The sequence below is a fragment of the Lithobates pipiens genome, unplaced genomic scaffold, assembly GCF_037356315.1.
Source record: "Lithobates pipiens isolate NorthernLeopardFrog02 unplaced genomic scaffold, aLitPip1_a1.2 Scaffold_35, whole genome shotgun sequence".
In the NCBI taxonomy this organism is placed as follows: Eukaryota; Metazoa; Chordata; class Amphibia; order Anura; family Ranidae; genus Lithobates; species Lithobates pipiens.
In genome coordinates, this window is record NW_027507811.1 from 5,117,635 (window position 1) to 5,133,973 (window position 16,339).

Below are 16,339 nucleotides of genomic sequence, written 5' to 3' on the forward strand. Positions count from 1 at the left end.
CTCTCCTCCACCACCACACTCTCCTGCCCCCCCCCAGTGCTCTCCTCCACCACCACACTCTCCTGTCCCCCCCCAATGCTCTCCTCCACCACCGCACTCTCCTGTCCCCCCCCCAATGCTCTCCTCCACCACCACACTCTCCTGTCCCCCCAGTGGTCTCCTCCACCACCACACTCTCCTGCCCCCCCACAGTTCTCTCCTCCACCACCACACTCTCCTGCCCCCCCAGTGCTCTCCTCCACCACCACACTCTCCTGCCCCCCCCCCAGTGCTCTCCTCCACCACCGCACTCTCCTGTCTCCCCCAGTGCTCTCCACCACCACCACACTCTCCTGTCCCCCCTAGTGCCCTCTACCACCACACTCTCCTGCCCCCCCCCCCAGTGCTCTCCTCCACCACCACACTCTCCTGTCCCCCCCAGTGCTCTCCATCACCACCACACTCTCCTGCCCCCCCATTGCTCTCCTCCACCACCACACTCTCCTGCCCCCCCCAGTGCTCTCCTCCACCATTACACTCTCCTGCCCCCCCCCCCCCAGTGCCCTCCACCACCACACTCTCCTGCCCCCCCCAGTGCTCTCCTCCACCACCGCACACTCCTGCCCCCCCAGCGCCCTCCACCACCACACTCTCCTGCCCCCCCAGTGCTCTCCTCCACTGCACTCTCTTCCACCACCACACTCTCCTGCCCCCCCAGTGCTCTCCTCCACCACCACACTCTCCTGTCCCCCCTAGTGCCCTCTACCACCACACTCTCCTGCCCCCCCCAGTGCTCTCCTCCACTGCACTCTCCTGCCCCCCCCAGTGCTCTCTTCCACCACCACACTCTCCTGCCCCCCCCCCAGTGCTCTCCTCCACCACCACACTCTCCTGTCCCCCCTAGTGCCCTCTACCACCACACTCTCCTGTCCCCCCCAGTGCTCTCCTCCACCACCACACTCTCCTGTCCCCCCAGTGCTCTCCTCCACCACCGCACTCTTCTGCCCCCCCCCCAGTGCCCTCCACCACCACACTCTCCTGCCCCCCCCAGTGCTCTCCTCCACCACCGCACTCTCCTCCCCCCCAGTGCTCTCCTCCACCACCACACTCTCCTGCCCCCCCCCCCCCGTGGTCTCCTCCACCACCACACTCTCCTGCTCCTCCCCCCCCCACAGTGCTCTCCTCCACCACCACACTCTCCTGCCCCCCCCCCACAGTGCTCTCCTCCACCACCACACTCTCCTGCCCCCCCAGTGCTCTCCTCCACCACAACACTCTCCTGCCCCTCCCCCAGTGCTCTCCTCAACCACAACACTCTCCTGCCCCCTCCCCAGTGCTCTCCTCCACCACCACACTCTCCTGCCCCCCCCCCCCACAGTTCTCTCCTCCCCTGTTCTTGCTGCCCTCCCTGCTCTCCAGCTCTCCCCAGCCTTCTCTAGCCACCATCCCAGTGCTCTGCTCTCAAACCTGTCCCCCCAGTGCTCTCCACTCCCCCCAGTGCTCTCCCCCTTGTCCCCGCCCCCAGTGCTCTCCTCCACCACACTCTCCTGCCCCCCCAGTTTTCTCCTCCCCTATTCTTACTGCTCTCCCCATCCTTCTCTAGCCACCATCCCAGTGCTCTCCCCACCAGTGCTCCCCCCCCGTGCTCTCCACTCCCCCCAGTGCTCTCCCCCCTGTTCTTCCCCCCCAGTCAACTTCAGCTCTCCCCATCACTCTCCAGCCCCCACCCCAGTGCTCTCCAGCCCCCCATTCTCCCCACCCCTGTTTTTCTGCCCCCCCCAGTGCTCTTCACCACTCCACACTCTTAGCCCCCCCAGTGCTCTCAGCCTACCGTGCTCTCTACCCCTGTTTATTGGCCCCCCCAGTGCTCTCAAGTTCCCCCCCAGCGCTCTCCACTCCCCACCCCTGTGATCTCCACTCCCACTCGCTCTTTGCCCCCACCCATTTGTTCTCCAATAGTGATGGCCGAACGGTTCGCCCGGCGGTCGTTTCGCTGCGAATTTCGGCTGTTCGTGGTCCGCCCGTTGGGCGGACTATTGGCGCCGTTCGCCCGGCGGACTTCCGCGTTTACTGTGTAAAAGAACTTTGACCTATGATGACACATCCATCATGGGGTACAGGACAGCCAATTGAGACATTACAGCACTTGGACATTCCCCCTAACTTATAAATACACCCGATCCGGCGACCATTTTACATTCTTTCTTCTGTCACTATAGGGAGAGGTTGCTGTGTGGAGTAGGGAGAGATAAATCGCTAGCTATTTGGTACACAAAAGTTCTTTTCAGGACTGGTATAGGTGTTAGGTGTATATAGGTTTGCTGTGCTACTGATTCTTGCAGCAGCCTGAGTGTCTTTTGTCAGTTTAGAGAAAGGGACAGGACGCTGTGTGCTGCTGTAGGGACAGCCAGATTAGTCATCATCATCATCATCATCATTAGCTGTTACTATCAGGTCCACAAAAGTGCTATTCCAGTTATTGTTCCAGTAGCCTCTGTTTTGCCAGTTTATATAGGGACAGGCAGGAAGCTGTGTGTGAGGCAGTGAGGGTCAGTTTAATCAGTAGCTGTTACTATTAGTTCCACAAAGGTTCTTTTCAGGACTGGTATCAGTGGTATGGTAATAGGCTTGTACACGTATAATATTCTTTCTTCCAAATATAGAAAGAATATTATACTTGACTGCTGCCCTTCTGCTGCAGTCTGCTAAACATTCACAACTCACTTGTTCCACAAAGCTCTTTATCAGGACTGGTAACTTGGTCTGTCTAGGGTGCTACAGTACATAGGGTTGAGTGAGGTACAGTCTGCTATTCTATAAGGACTGGTATCGGTCCACAATACATAGGGTTGAGGTTCACTACTGCTGACCGCTGCCCTATACTGCAGCAGTCCTTCATCGGTATAGGGACTGACGTACAGTCTGCTAATCACTCACACACAACCTACTTGGTCCACAAAAGTCCTTATAAGGACTGGTAAGGTATAGGGTGCTACAGTACATAGGGTTGAGTGAGGTACAGTCTGCTATTCTATAAGGACTGGTATCGGTCCACAATACATAGGGTTGAGGTGCACTACTGCTGACCGCTGCCCTATACTGCAGCAGTCCTTCATCGGTATAGGGACTGAGAGTTTTGTCATAGGGTCATTTAAAAAATGACAGGCAGAGGAAGAGGCAGGCCCTTCCGCAGGGGTGGTATACAGGGGTGGGTCATATTTATACTGGGGCTGCTTATTATGAGGGGCTCCCACCATCCCTGTGCTGTGCTGACATCCTCCTGGGGCTGTACCTCTGCTGTGCATATTATGAGGGGATCCCACCATCCCTGTGCTGTGCTGACTTCCTCCTGGGGCTGTACCTCTGCTGTGCATATTTTGAGGTGCTCCCACCATCCCTGTGCTATGCTCATTATGAGGGGCTCCCACCATCCCTGTGCTGTGCTGACTTACTCCTGGGGCTGCTTATTATGAGGGGCTCCCACCATCCCTGTGCTATGCTCATTATGAGGGGCTCCCACCATCCCTGTGCTATGCTGACTTCCTCCTGGGGCTGCTTACAGTGCAGGTGTCAGTGCTGTATATCACGGTGCTGATGTGAGTGCTTTATGTCACGCTGCTGATGTCAGTGCTCTCTATCATGGTGCTGCTGTCAGTGCTCTCTATCACGGTGCTGGTGTGAGTGCTTTATGTCACGCTGCTGATGTCATTGCTCTCTGTCACGGTGCTGGTGTCAGATCACTATCACGGTGCAGGTGTCATTGCTGTATGTCACGCTGCTGGTGATCATCTCCTGCACCCTCTTCTTTGCCTACCCTGACCTTCCCTCTCCTCCATTGCCTTCATGCGCTCCACAGTCCTGAATTGTCACAACAATTTCCCATATAAAAAAAGAATGCTTGTAGTTGTCGATCCCAGATTCACCTCCTACATGTGTTATGTCATTGGCCATGTGGTGGGACTATGTTTGCACAGCTAATAATTATTTTGTGGCTGCAAATTTGACCTGTAGGTTTGCGAAGTTCGCCTCCCATTGAAGTCAATGGGGCCCGCCGCGAACGTTCCGGTTCGCGAACTATCGGCCGCGTTCTCGGTCCGCGAAACGTCCCGACGGAAGTTCGTCCATCACTATTCTCCAAGCCCGCCAGTACTCTTTTCTCCCCCTTCTCTCCAACTCCCAACCAGTGCTCTCCACTTCCCCAGGACCAGAGGGCAGGCTGACTGAGGCCAGAAAATGAGGACAGCTGAAGGTGCAGGTGGCCAGGGACCACTCCATCTCACAGCAGACAGATCCTCTGGAAGGAGCACCGTCCCCATCCAAAACGAGAACAGACCCTGCCTGCTGCTGGCCATCATGGATATCCTGCTGGCATGCAAGGTACCGTACCGAGCATCAACAACACACCTTCCCACAAACAGGGACTGCAGACTGGGACATGGGGCACAGGAGGGGCTGCAATGATGGGCACAGTGAGACTGCATTCATGGGCACAGTAAAGCTGCATTTGGTGGGCACAGTAAGGCTGCATTTGGTGGGCACAGTGAGGCTGCATTTGGTGGGCACTGGTGAGGCTGCATTGAGCTTTTGCATCAAGTCTGCAGTCTCTGACCATCTCCTGTAGCATGTCTGCAGTCTCTGAGGGAGTCTGGAGAGGAGTCAAGAGTGGGAGCACCGCCAGGATAGGGGTCATGGGAGAAGTCAGACTTGTGTGGACTGTGGACAGGAGACTATAGGATAAAACCAGAGCCACCAAGCTGGAGCCGACTGACTGAGCCCTGCACAGTGCACCTGAGAGGAGGTCAGTGACAGCACCACCAGGCCAGTCGGGGGTCAGTCATGTAAGGAGGGAGTGAATACGATAATGAAAGGGGCACTGATATAAAGGGTTTCCTCCTTACATTAGTGAATGAATGAATGAATGAAATACTTATATAGCGCGCAATGCGAACTGAATCGCCTCTAGGCGCTGTGGCGAGCTTTGATCATCTGCTAAAAGAGGAAGGTCTTGAGTTTTTTCCTAAAAGCCAGGTGATTTTCTTCCAGGCGGATGTTGATTGGTAGAGCATTCCATAGCAGAGGCCCTTGGACAGCGAATCTCCGATCACCCTTGGATTTATACCGGGCTTTGGGCACGAGGAGGAGGTTTTTGTTGGCTGATCGAAGACTGCGGTTTGGTGTGTAATGATTTATTTTCTCCATTAGGTATTGCGGAGCTTCTCTATGCACGCATTTGTGGGTGAGGCAAAGGGTCTTGAACGTGATCCGATTTTTTACGGTTAGCCAATGTAAGCTCCTCAGTGAAGGAGAAATGGATTCCCAGGGTTTTTTTCCTGTTATCAGCCTTGCCGCCGTGTTTTGGATCAGTTGTAATCGCGCAAGTTGATATTGTGGTAATCCTATGTAAAGCGAGTTTGCGTAGTCCAGTCCTGAATTAATGATTGTTCCAACTACCACTGCTTTGTCATTCTTTGGGATAAAAGGGATGAGTCTGCGAAGCATGCGCAGTAGATGGTGAGATCGACTGACTACAGATCCTATTTGCGCATCCATTGACATTTGTGCGTCTAAAATAACCCCGAGACTCTTCGCTTTGGTCTTTGGGGAGATAGTCTGCCCAAAGACGGTTGGTGGAGACCAGGAGGTTTTGGTTGCGGGCTTATGATTTGGGTGTAAGATAAGAAGCTCTGTCTTTGATTGGTTCAGCTGGAGGGAGTTGGTGGTCATCCAGTCCTCTATTGATTTGAGGCAGTTTTCAAGTTGTTGTTGGTGATCTTTTTTTCCATTGATCCGGAAATAAAGTTGTGTGTCGTCAGCGTAAGAGTGGAAGCAGAGATCTGAGCATCTGATGATTTGAAGGAGTGGGCGAATGTAAATGTTGAAGAGAACGGGTGACAATGGAGAGCCTTGAGGGTATTTCGCAGGTGACTGCCCGAGTTTCGGAGAGGAATTTTCCTAGTTTCACTGTCTGTGACCGATTTCCTAGGAAGGACGCGAACCAATGGAGATCTATGTCTTGGACTCCGGCTACTTCTGTGAGGCGGACGAGTAGAGTATTGTGATCTACTGTATCAAACGCTGCACTTAGGTCTAGCAGTACGAGGAGACACGGCTCTCCGTCATCTGCTGCTTCGAGGGCGTCATCCCAAATCTTGAGGAGAGCTGTTTCTGTTCCATGACCCGGGCAGAAGCCTGATTGCAGCGGGTCCAGGAGTTTGTGAGTATCCAGGTGAAGTTGTAGCTGATGTACTACAGCTTTCTCCATGATCTTAGAAATGGTGTTGAGGCTTGTAATCGGCCTACGGTTGTTTGGATCCTGAGGGTCCAGGTTTGGTTTCTTGAGTAGAGGTTTGACAATGCCTTGTTTGAGGATGCTGGGAACAATCCCTTCGTGGAATGATCGGTTTATGAGGTGGGTTATGGTTGGAGCCACGATGTCGGAGCATTCTTTCAGTAGTTTTGTGGGGATGATGTCAATAGGTGAGGTACTGTCACGCAGTTTATTAATGATGTTTTTTGCGGTGTCTACGGTAATTGGGGATAGTGAAAATTTTGGCGGTTGCGGTATGTTGGTGCGGACATCCTCTTTATGTTTTTGCTGGCTGAGGTTGGATGTTTTCTTCTGACAAATTGTTTCCCTGATGGTTTTGACTTTATCGATGAAAAAATCCGACAGTTTGTCACAGTAATCCTGGGATTCGCTTTCTGGGGGTTCTAGGCACACCGGATTCATTGATTGATTAACCAGTTTAAACAGTTCCCGTGGTTGGTTTGCGGCCGTTGAGATTGTATATGAGAAGTGGTCCTTTTTGGCTTTGAAGATTGCTTTCCGATAATTCTCTGTCAGACCTTTGTAGTTAAATAGGTTTTCCTCGGTGGGATTTCTTCTCCATGTTCTTTCCGCTCTTCTGCGTTCTTGCTTTAGTACGGAGAGGGAGCTATTAAACCATCCAGCATTTTTCTTCCTGATGAGAGCCCTGCGTTTTGGTGCTACCGAGTCTGCTGATTGCAGTAATGCCTTGTTCAGGGAGTTGAGTGTTTCCTCCGTAGAGTGGTTTAAGGTTATTGTAGATATTTTTTTGGACAGAGTGGTTTTGAAGGCTTCGGAGTACAGTTTTTTATGCGATCTGGTCCAGTGCGTTGTTACAGGTTTCCGTTTTGCGTTGGTGATGTTGGTAGCGATTTTGAATTTGATGGCGTGGTGATCCGTCCATGGCAGAGTTATGTTGTCGAGTATGTTGACGTCGATGTTCTGTTTGAAAATAAGGTCCAGGGTGTGTCCTGACCCATGCGTGGGAGTCTTTATCAGTTGCTGTAGACCCAGTTCTTCTAGTTGATTGATGCAGGCAGTCGCGATGGGGTCTTTAGGCTCGTTTGCCCAAAGGTTGAAATCTCCGAGTGCCAGGAAATTTTTGAATTTTAGGGTGTGCATTGCAAAGGATTCCGTGAGGGGTGAAAGAAGATTGGACTTTGGTCCCGGTGGTCTGTAGCACAGTAGAATATGAGTGGTGTCATGGGGTGTTGGTTGAAAATGTAGCGTCAGGGTTTCCATAAAAGACACTGGGTTCTGAGCTGATGGTTTAGTGAGATCAAGGTGACCTTTAAAGATCACTGCTAGGCCTCCTCCTTTTTTCCCTATCCGGTGTTCGGTTAGGATCCTGTAGTTTTCCGGCACCAATTCGGTGAGGATGGTGTTGCAGTCAGAGGTTAACCAGCTTTCGGTGATGAAGAGGCAGTCTACATTGTTCTCGATGATGAAGTCGTGTACTTCCAGTCTATGTTTGACTGCAGACCTGGCGTTAATCAAGGCGCAATCTAATTGTAGTGGTCGAGTAGATGTCTTCCTGTGGTTGGGAGCTGGTTGTCGTCCGGTTTTTAATAGTTGTTCTCTTTGAAGTATTTTTTGTATGGAAGATGGCAATGTGGTGTTGATGTTCCTTAGTCTGTGCAGAACTTCAGCTGAGTATTTGAAGTAGCACATGGTTTGTGGATGCTGTTGATGGTACTATGGGCCTAAGATGATGATCCTGATCAGGGTATTGATCCTGAGGTGGGGCTAGGTATCAGACTTGCCGCCGTGCTTGAGGCTATTAGCGCGCAAGTTGATCAGGGGATGCCTATATGGATGCGGAAGGAGTTGTATTCGGTTGCTGGCTGTATTCGGTTGCTGGCTGTTCCAGCTGCCTTTACTTAAGGTTGAGGTCTCCGCTTAGAAAAGAAGTCTGGCTGTGATCTGGAATAGTTGTCCTAGGATAGCGTAAAAAATGGAAAGGAGGCCGGAGGTAGGGGTATGCTAACCTATGGTTGTTCCAGAGGAAGGCGAAAAACCCCCTGACAGTAGCAGCCAAATGCACCAGTGGGGCAAAAATTCCTTCCTGACCCCCGTAGGCGGTCGGACGGAGTCCCTGGAACAATCACTGGGGGGGGGGGGGGGGGGAGTGGAGGTGCGAGCTTACCTGGCTGCGGTTGTCCCCTTTAAACACTCTGGTTCCGGTGAATCTGGCTTGCTGTCAGCCTGATGTTTCTGGAAAGCTGTCTGGTTGCCCCTTGCAGTGGGATCTTTAGTAACCCACCCCCCTTACCTTAGAGTATTCTTTCTGCAGAAGGTGGTTCCCCCCCCACGTTCTGAGTTTCTGGGGTCCCCCTTGATGATTGATCACTTACCACTATTAACTGGAATTTGAATATATATATATATATATATATATAAAGCCCTATGTGATTTCATATCTATATCTAATACTCTCTTCATCAAATGTGCTTTAAAATGTATGGTTTTTCCCTTTCATGAACAATGAACAAGAAAAAAATGACGTTATGCTGTTGGGCTGGTATAATAATGCTGTGAGGCTGGTATAATAATGCTGTTGGGCTGGTATAATAATGCTGTGAGGCTGGTATAAAAATTTTTCCAGGGCTGGTTTTTGAAAGCATGGTCGTCCGCAAGGTTACTCAGGTGGCTGGGTACCATGCCCATATAGCCTAGAGAATGTACATCTCTTTACATTGCAATACATCTGTTGTGGCCATATTTTTATCTTGATGAAAACAGCCAATACAGTGACAGTATGAGATCAAAATATGACCACAACAGATGTATTGCAATGTAAACAGATGTACATTCTCTAGGCTATATGGGCATGGTACCCAGCCACCTGAGTAACTTCCAATACAAAGTGAAGATGAATTATCTGTTATATAACACATCTGTATTACCAGTGGAAAGATTTTCATGAGATTGTCGGAAAGGGGCGGAGCATGAGCGGCCTTGAAATGATGCCCTCCCCCTTGGAAAAAGTTCTGCGGACGCCCATGTACCAGATCATTTCTTTATTCATGGACCTTAGTCAGAGAGGGAGGAAACAACGAGAACTGTCTTCTATAGGAGTGACAGTGATGAGGGGATTATAGGACGAGTGTCCCCTCCCCCTCTATCACTCATTGCCATCTTCCCAACACAAGAAGTCCTGCACTTCCTTATTTAGTCCATGATTTAGTCATGAATAACAGCGGGGCTGAGCCCCACCAGAGGTCAGAGAGTGAGGATGGGGGGAGAACCACCAAGATGAAGACTGGACTGATCCTGAAGACCCCCCATCATTGGGTTATTGACTCCTCCCCCATTATCACTTTCTGTTTAAGGTTCCAAAGTTGGAGGATGTTATCACATTATTACCACCATGTAAAAGCCTGTATGTTATGTACAACAAAGAGTATATCGAGCAGAAGTCAGGAGTATGTAAAGTGCAACACAGGGTATATAGTGCAGGGGTCAGGAGTATGCAATAGTGATGAGCCCGATATTCGAGTCCCCCCCCCCCATCCAGAACCTTACCGGGCCACATGCCCTCAACATGGGGAGGGTGCTTTGAGGTCTCCCCAAAGCACCTTGTCCTCATGTTGATGGGGACAAGGGCCTAATCCCCACAACCCTTGCCCGGTGGTTGTGGGGATCTGCGGGCAGGGTGCTTATCGGATATTATCGCCCCCAAGTTCCCGTTCTCCCCCCCATGTGAATGGGTATCGGGTACATTGTACCCTTACTTATTCACCAAATAAGTGTCAAAAAGTAAAAAGGACAGGAGACAGTATTGGACAATTCCTTTATTAAAAAAAAAAATGTCCCCTGATGTAAATCTATCGGCAATCACGGTGTCCGGTGGTCCCGAAAAAAAGGAAAAAACTCTGCCTCCCCATGACTGCCGTCTTTTTGCTTGACAGCTGTTATTTAGGCAAGAGCGGGGCCACCCGGTGACGTAAACGGGTGACCCTGCCCCCCTCGGACGTCACAAATTACTCTGCCATAGACCTTGCTAGACCCGGGCATAGGGCAGAAGACCCAAGCTAAATACCCCAGGTGCCTAGGCTGATGTCTATGGTGAAATACAACATTGTGCTGCCATCTGAACCCCAGAATCTCCATAAATCCAGTCTAGAGATACATAAATTGTGTCGGCAGCACAGAGAAGGAAGATTATCGGAGAGAAATCCAGGAATACAGGACGGGGAACACAGCTCAGGAAAGTGACCAGGGGATTACAGGCTGATATCACCCAGCCCCCGACCTACTCTGGACCAATCAGTGAGCAGTATGGGTGGAGGAATGGATTTAGTGTTAATGACCCACCTGTGCTGATCTCTGTAGGAGTGTCCTCCTCTATAAATGTCCCCGTTATTCCATCCTCCTCCATAGACTGCTGATCATCCCTCACATACCTCTCTTCTTCTTCTGATTTCACCTCAAATTCTATATCCATTGGATCTCCACTCTAAACCAAGAAAATGAGAGAGAATATCATCTGTAAGATAGAAGATTTATTATTGTGACATCATATAGAAAAATACACATCCTCTCTAGGAGTCCATGTTCTAGATGCTCCATCCCACCAACCTTGCAATATTGAGGGATGGTGTGACCTTCCTGTGTGGAATCCCGGGAATACAGAGGACGGGGACATCTCTCTGGTGGGTTCCCATTACTGGATCCATCTGTAGGAAACACACACACTGACTGAATACATTGTTTCTATGTGTTTATCAGATGATGGGGGATCTAGGTGGAGCCTCCGTACTGCTCTCTCCTTTACAATAAAGTCTCCTCTTACCCGGTGATGTGAGGGGCGGCTGATTGGCCATCATGACGTCCTTCCCGGCTCCGCTCACCTCTCCTGTCAGCAGCTCGATGATCTCTCTGGTGACTTCTAGAATCTTCTTTGTATTTCTCTATTCTATCAGGGAGGGAGGTGGAGGCAATGTGATGCTCATGTGATCTCCAGACTTCACAGGAGGAAAACTCTAGATCTGAAGACAAATAGTAAAATCAAATGACATTCCCAGAATCCTCCTCACCTCACTGGTCAGGTCTCTTTATTTAAACCCCACTTCATGTTGAGGTTTCTGATATTACATACAATGGAGGTCCAACAGCCCTACTTTGAAAGTGAGGAGGTCAGGGGCCGGCCCACATCCTAAGAGCATCAGACCAAAAAAAGAGGCGGATAGAGGGATATTAGGAGGAGGAGCTGTGAGGTCAGTGTGATGTCATAGAATTCTTTGATTGATGTGGTCAGTCTCTGGGTGGAGACCAAACCTGATTTAGGCCAGCAAAGCCCGCAGTGTCGTGCTTGTGATATTCCATTTGTAACATGTGCTTCAAGCTCTCTGTTTGTCTGCCCTGCTCTGCTGTTGGCAATCCCTTGTTAGGGATGGCCGAACGGTTCGCCTGGCGGTCGTTTCGCGGCGAATTTCGGCTGTTGGCGGTCCGCCCGTTCGGCGGACTATTGCCACCGCTCGCCTGGCGGACTTCCGTGTTTACTGTGTAAAAGAACTTTGACCTATGATGACACATCCATCATGGGGTACAGGACAGCCAATAGAGACATTACAGCACATGGAAACTTGGACATTCCCCCTAACCTATAAATACACCCGATCTGGCTAGCTATTTGGTACACAAAAGTTCTTTTCAGGACTGGTATAGGTGTTAGGTGTATATAGGTTTGCTGTGCTACTGATTGTTGCAGCAGCCTGAGTGTCTTTTGTCAGTTTAGAGAAAGGGACAGGACGGTGTCTGCTGCAGGGACAGTCAGTTTAGTCATTAGCTGTTACTATCAGGTCCACAAAAGTGCTATTCCAGTTATTGTTCCAGTAGCCTCTGTTTTGTCAGTTTATATAGGGACAGGCAGGAAGCAGTGTGTGAGGCAGTGAGGGTCAGTTTAATCAGTAGCTGTTACTATATTAGGTCCACAAAGGTTCTTTTCAGGACTGGTATCAGTGGTATGGTAATAGGCTTGTACACGTATAATATTCTTTCTTCCAAATATAGAAAGAATATTATACTTGACTGCTGCCCTTCTGCTGCAGTCTGCTAATCATTCACAACCTACTTGTTCCACAAAGGTCCTTATAAGGACTGGTAATAACCTGGTGTAGGGTGCTATAGTACATAGGGTTGAGTGAGGTACAGTCTGCTATTCTATAAGGACTGGTATAGGTCCACAATACATAGGGTTGAGGTGCACTACTACTGACCACTGCCCTATACTGCAGCAGTCCATCAGTATAGGGAATGACGTACAGTCTGCTAATCAGTCACACACAACCTACTTGTTCCACAAAGGTCCTTATAAGGACTGGTAAGGTATAGGGTACTACAGTACATAGGGTTGAGTGAGGTACAGTCTGCCATTCTATAAGGACTGGTATAGGTCCACAATACATAGGGTTGAGGTGCACTACTGCTGACCGCTGCCCTATACTGCAGCAGTCCTTCATCGGTATAGGGACTGAGAGTTTTGTCACAGGGTCATTTAAAAAATGACAGGCAGAGGAAGAGGCGGGCCCTTCCGCAGGGGCGGTAGGGGTAGGGCAGGAGCAACAGGCTTGAGCCAAATTGGGAAGTTGCAAAAGGTGCGTTCAATTACTTTAAAGGACGCACCAGACTTGGTTGAGTGGCTCACTCAGCCTTAATCTTCTGCAACCTCCTCATCCTCTCGATCTGCACCATCTTCTTCACTCTCTGCTGTGTGCACCCCCAAAGACACTACCACCAACAACACCACCACCACCACCACCACATACCTTCCGCTTGAGTCACAGGAATTATTTTCTGATCCATATCAAGACATTTCTGATGCGCAGCCACTCTTGGTATTGGATCAGGAAGAGGAGGTAGCAACAACCGCCACTCAGCAGTCTGACGACAGTACCCAGATCAGCCCAAGGAGGAGGTTGGTCCCCGGTGTTGCTGCCTACTCCGAGATCTCTACTTATAGCGATGGGGAAGGTGACGTTGATGATGACGTGTCTAGTGATGTCACGTGGGTGCCCACAAGAGAGGAAGAGGAGGGGAGTTCAGAGGGAGATATGGACCAGCAGATAGGGAGGAGAAGCAGGAATAACTTACATTGCACAGGAGGGACAAAGCAGACTGCAAATGTATCAGGAGCGAGTCATCGACCATGTACGGTCACATCTGGCGCTCCCAGGACACCGGCACATGGCTCCGCAGTGTGGGCTTTTTTTAACGTGTCCGCTGCTGACAATAGCGTTGCCATCTGCAATCTTTGCAGTCAACGCATTAGTCGCGGTAAGCCCAACACTCACCTAGGGACGACCGCCTTAAGAAGGCACATGAGCAGCCATCACCGAGCCCAGTGGGAGCAACGGAACACACAAAGCCACACTCCAGGCTCTCACCGTCCAGCCTCGTCTTCTACTTCTCCTTCTCCTCTCTCCTCACAATTGTCCTCCACTCCACCTTCCATCACGCCAAGCTCACGTTTTTCTGCAAAAAGGCAGGCTTTCGTGGGCCTAATGTTCGAGCGTAAAAAAATGATGACGCCGGATAACCCTCTTGCCCAACGGTTGACGGCTGGCTTGTCAGAACTCATAGCCCGCCAACTACTGCCATATAAACTGGTGGACTCGGAGGCCTTTCGCAAATTTGTGGCCATTGGAACACCACAATGGAAGGTCCCAGGAAGGAAGTATTTCTCAGAGAAGGGCATCCCAGAGCTATATGGCCATGTTCAGCGGCAAGTGAATGTATCTCTGGCACACAGTGTCGGTGCCAAGATAAATCTGACCACAGACACGTGGTCCAGCAAAAACAGGCAGGGAAGGTATATCACTTTTACTGCCCACTGGGTGAACCTTCTGACGGCCGTCAAGCATGTAACCCATGGCACCCGTGTAGATTTGGTTTTACCGCCACGGATTGCATGCAGGCCTGACTCTTCTTCTCCTCCTCCTCCATCTCCTCCTTGGCTGACTCCTCCTTTTCCGCTGCTAGCGTCTCTTCCGCTGCACCGCCCAAGCTCCCCAGAACCTATTCGACATGCCAGGTGAGACGTTGCCATGCCGTGCTGCGTCTGTTGTGCCTGGAAGCCAAGAGCCCCACTGGCCCAGCACTCCATTCAGCTTTGCATTCACAGGCAGATCAGTGGCTAACACCGCTCAATTTGACAGTTGGAAAAGTGGTGTGTGACAACGGTGCCAATCTGCTTAGCGCATTGAAACAGGGCAAAATCACGCACGTGCCATGCATGGCACACGTCTTAAACTTGGTCGTGCAGCGATTCGTTGTCAAATACCCTGGGGTCCAGGACATCTTGCGGCAGGCAAGGAAACTCTCTGCCCATTTCAGAAGATCTTACACGGCCATGGCTCGGCTTGCTGATATTCAGCGGCGACACAATCTGCCGGTCAGACGTCTTAATTGCGATTGCCCGATGCGATGGAACTCAACCTTCTATATGCTTGATAGGCTGCTCCAGCAGAGACGTGCAGTTAACATCTACCTGTATGAACTCTGCGGCAGAACAGGTTCTGGGGAGCTGGGTTTTTTTCACCGCGCCAGTGGCTGCTCATGCGCGACGCATGCAGACTTCTGCGGCCATTTGAGGAGATCACCAAACTGGTCAGTCGCAGCCATGGCGCCATCAGTGACATGGTACCTTATGCCTTCTTTATGGATCGCGCATTGCGCCGTGTCATTGATCAAGCTGTGGAGGAGCAGGAGCGGGAAGATGAGGAAGTCGCAATGCTGGATGAATTCCCAGGGGGGGCTACTCTATCTGAGACAAGTCAACAACAGGAGTCTGAAGAGGAGTCAGAGGAGGATGGTGCCGGGGCGGATGAGGAGGAGCAAGAAGAGCATGCTTTAAACCTTTCTGGGATCCTTGTTGTTGTGCGTGGATGGGGAGAGGAGAATGAAGAGGACGACATTATCCTGGATGATGAGCAGGAGCCAGGCCACCACACCGCTTCCACTTTAGTGCAAATGGGGGCCTTCATGCTCCAGTGTTTTAATAGGGACCCCCGTATAAAAAGCATAAGGGTCAAGGACCAGTACTGGGTGGCAACGTACTTAGACCCCCGGTACAAACACAAAATGGCGGAAATGTTACCGCCGTCACAGAGGGCTGGCAGAATGGAGCACTTACAGGCCTTGCTTTGAGAAATGCTGCATTCTGCTTTTGCGTGCGCTGGCAGAGGAGCAATTCCCACTCCCAGAGAAGGAGATACGGGTACTAATCCAACAGCGCCTGCAAGAAGAGGCCGGTTTGAAGATGTGTTGGTGACTTCGGATATGAGGTCATTCTTTCAGCTGACCCATCGACAGGTGTCATCCGGATCCAGCATCAGGGAACGCCTAGACCGTCAGGTGTCCGACTACATCGGGTTAACGGCCGATGTGGACACTCTGAGGAGTGATGAACCCCTGGACTACTGGGTGGGCAGGCTTGACCTCTGGCCAGAGCTTGCCCAATTTGCAATCGAACTGTTGGTTTGCCCCTCATCCAGTGTCCTGTCCGAAAGGACGTTCAGCGCAGCAGGGGGGGGATCGTGACCGATAAGCGCACTCGCCTAGCTCACAACAGTGTTAACTACCTCACATTTCTAAAAATGAATGAGGCATGGATCTCGGAGGAATTCAACACATGTGACCAGTAGACCATGTATATGTCTATAAACTATTTTTTTCATCGAACACACAGACCTTCTTTCTTCATTTGGCTCACTTCCTTGTCCAAAAAAAGCACACCGTACTATATGCCCGTTCCCTCCTGTTTGAAGAGGTTGAGCGGTGTCCTATTTCTACTGGGGCTTCTTATTATGAGGGGCTCCCACCATCCCTGTGCTGACATCCTCCTGGGGCTGTACCTCTGCTGTGCATATTATGAGGGGCTCCCACCATCCCTGTGCTGTGCTGACTTCCTCCTGGGGCTGCTTATTATGAGGGGCTCCCACCATCACTGTGCTGTGCTGACTTCCTCCTGGGGCTGCTTATTATGAGGGGCTCCCACCATCCCTGTGCTATGCTGACATCCTCCTGGGGCTGCTTATTATGAGGGGCTCC

At 50.9% G+C, this 16,339-nt stretch overlaps 3 protein-coding genes across 3 annotated transcripts in view; 1 reads left to right on the top strand and 2 right to left on the bottom strand.

Moving 5' to 3' along the window:
• LOC143955351 (uncharacterized) overlaps window positions 1-10,950 on the bottom strand; it is a 68,297-nt gene extending 57,347 nt beyond the window's left edge. Inside the window, 2 exon segments of the mRNA XM_077465417.1 lie at window positions 10,604-10,775; window positions 10,868-10,950. Coding sequence (XP_077321543.1) covers window positions 10,604-10,733 — 130 coding nt within the window. The 5' untranslated portion in view covers window positions 10,734-10,775; window positions 10,868-10,950.
• Window positions 1-16,339, top strand: part of LOC143955908 (uncharacterized) — an 865,587-nt gene that overhangs the window by 285,290 nt on the left and 563,958 nt on the right. The window lies entirely within an intron of this gene.
• Window positions 1-16,339, bottom strand: part of LOC143955348 (uncharacterized) — a 316,606-nt gene that overhangs the window by 252,104 nt on the left and 48,163 nt on the right. The gene's annotated exons all lie outside the window — the stretch shown is intronic.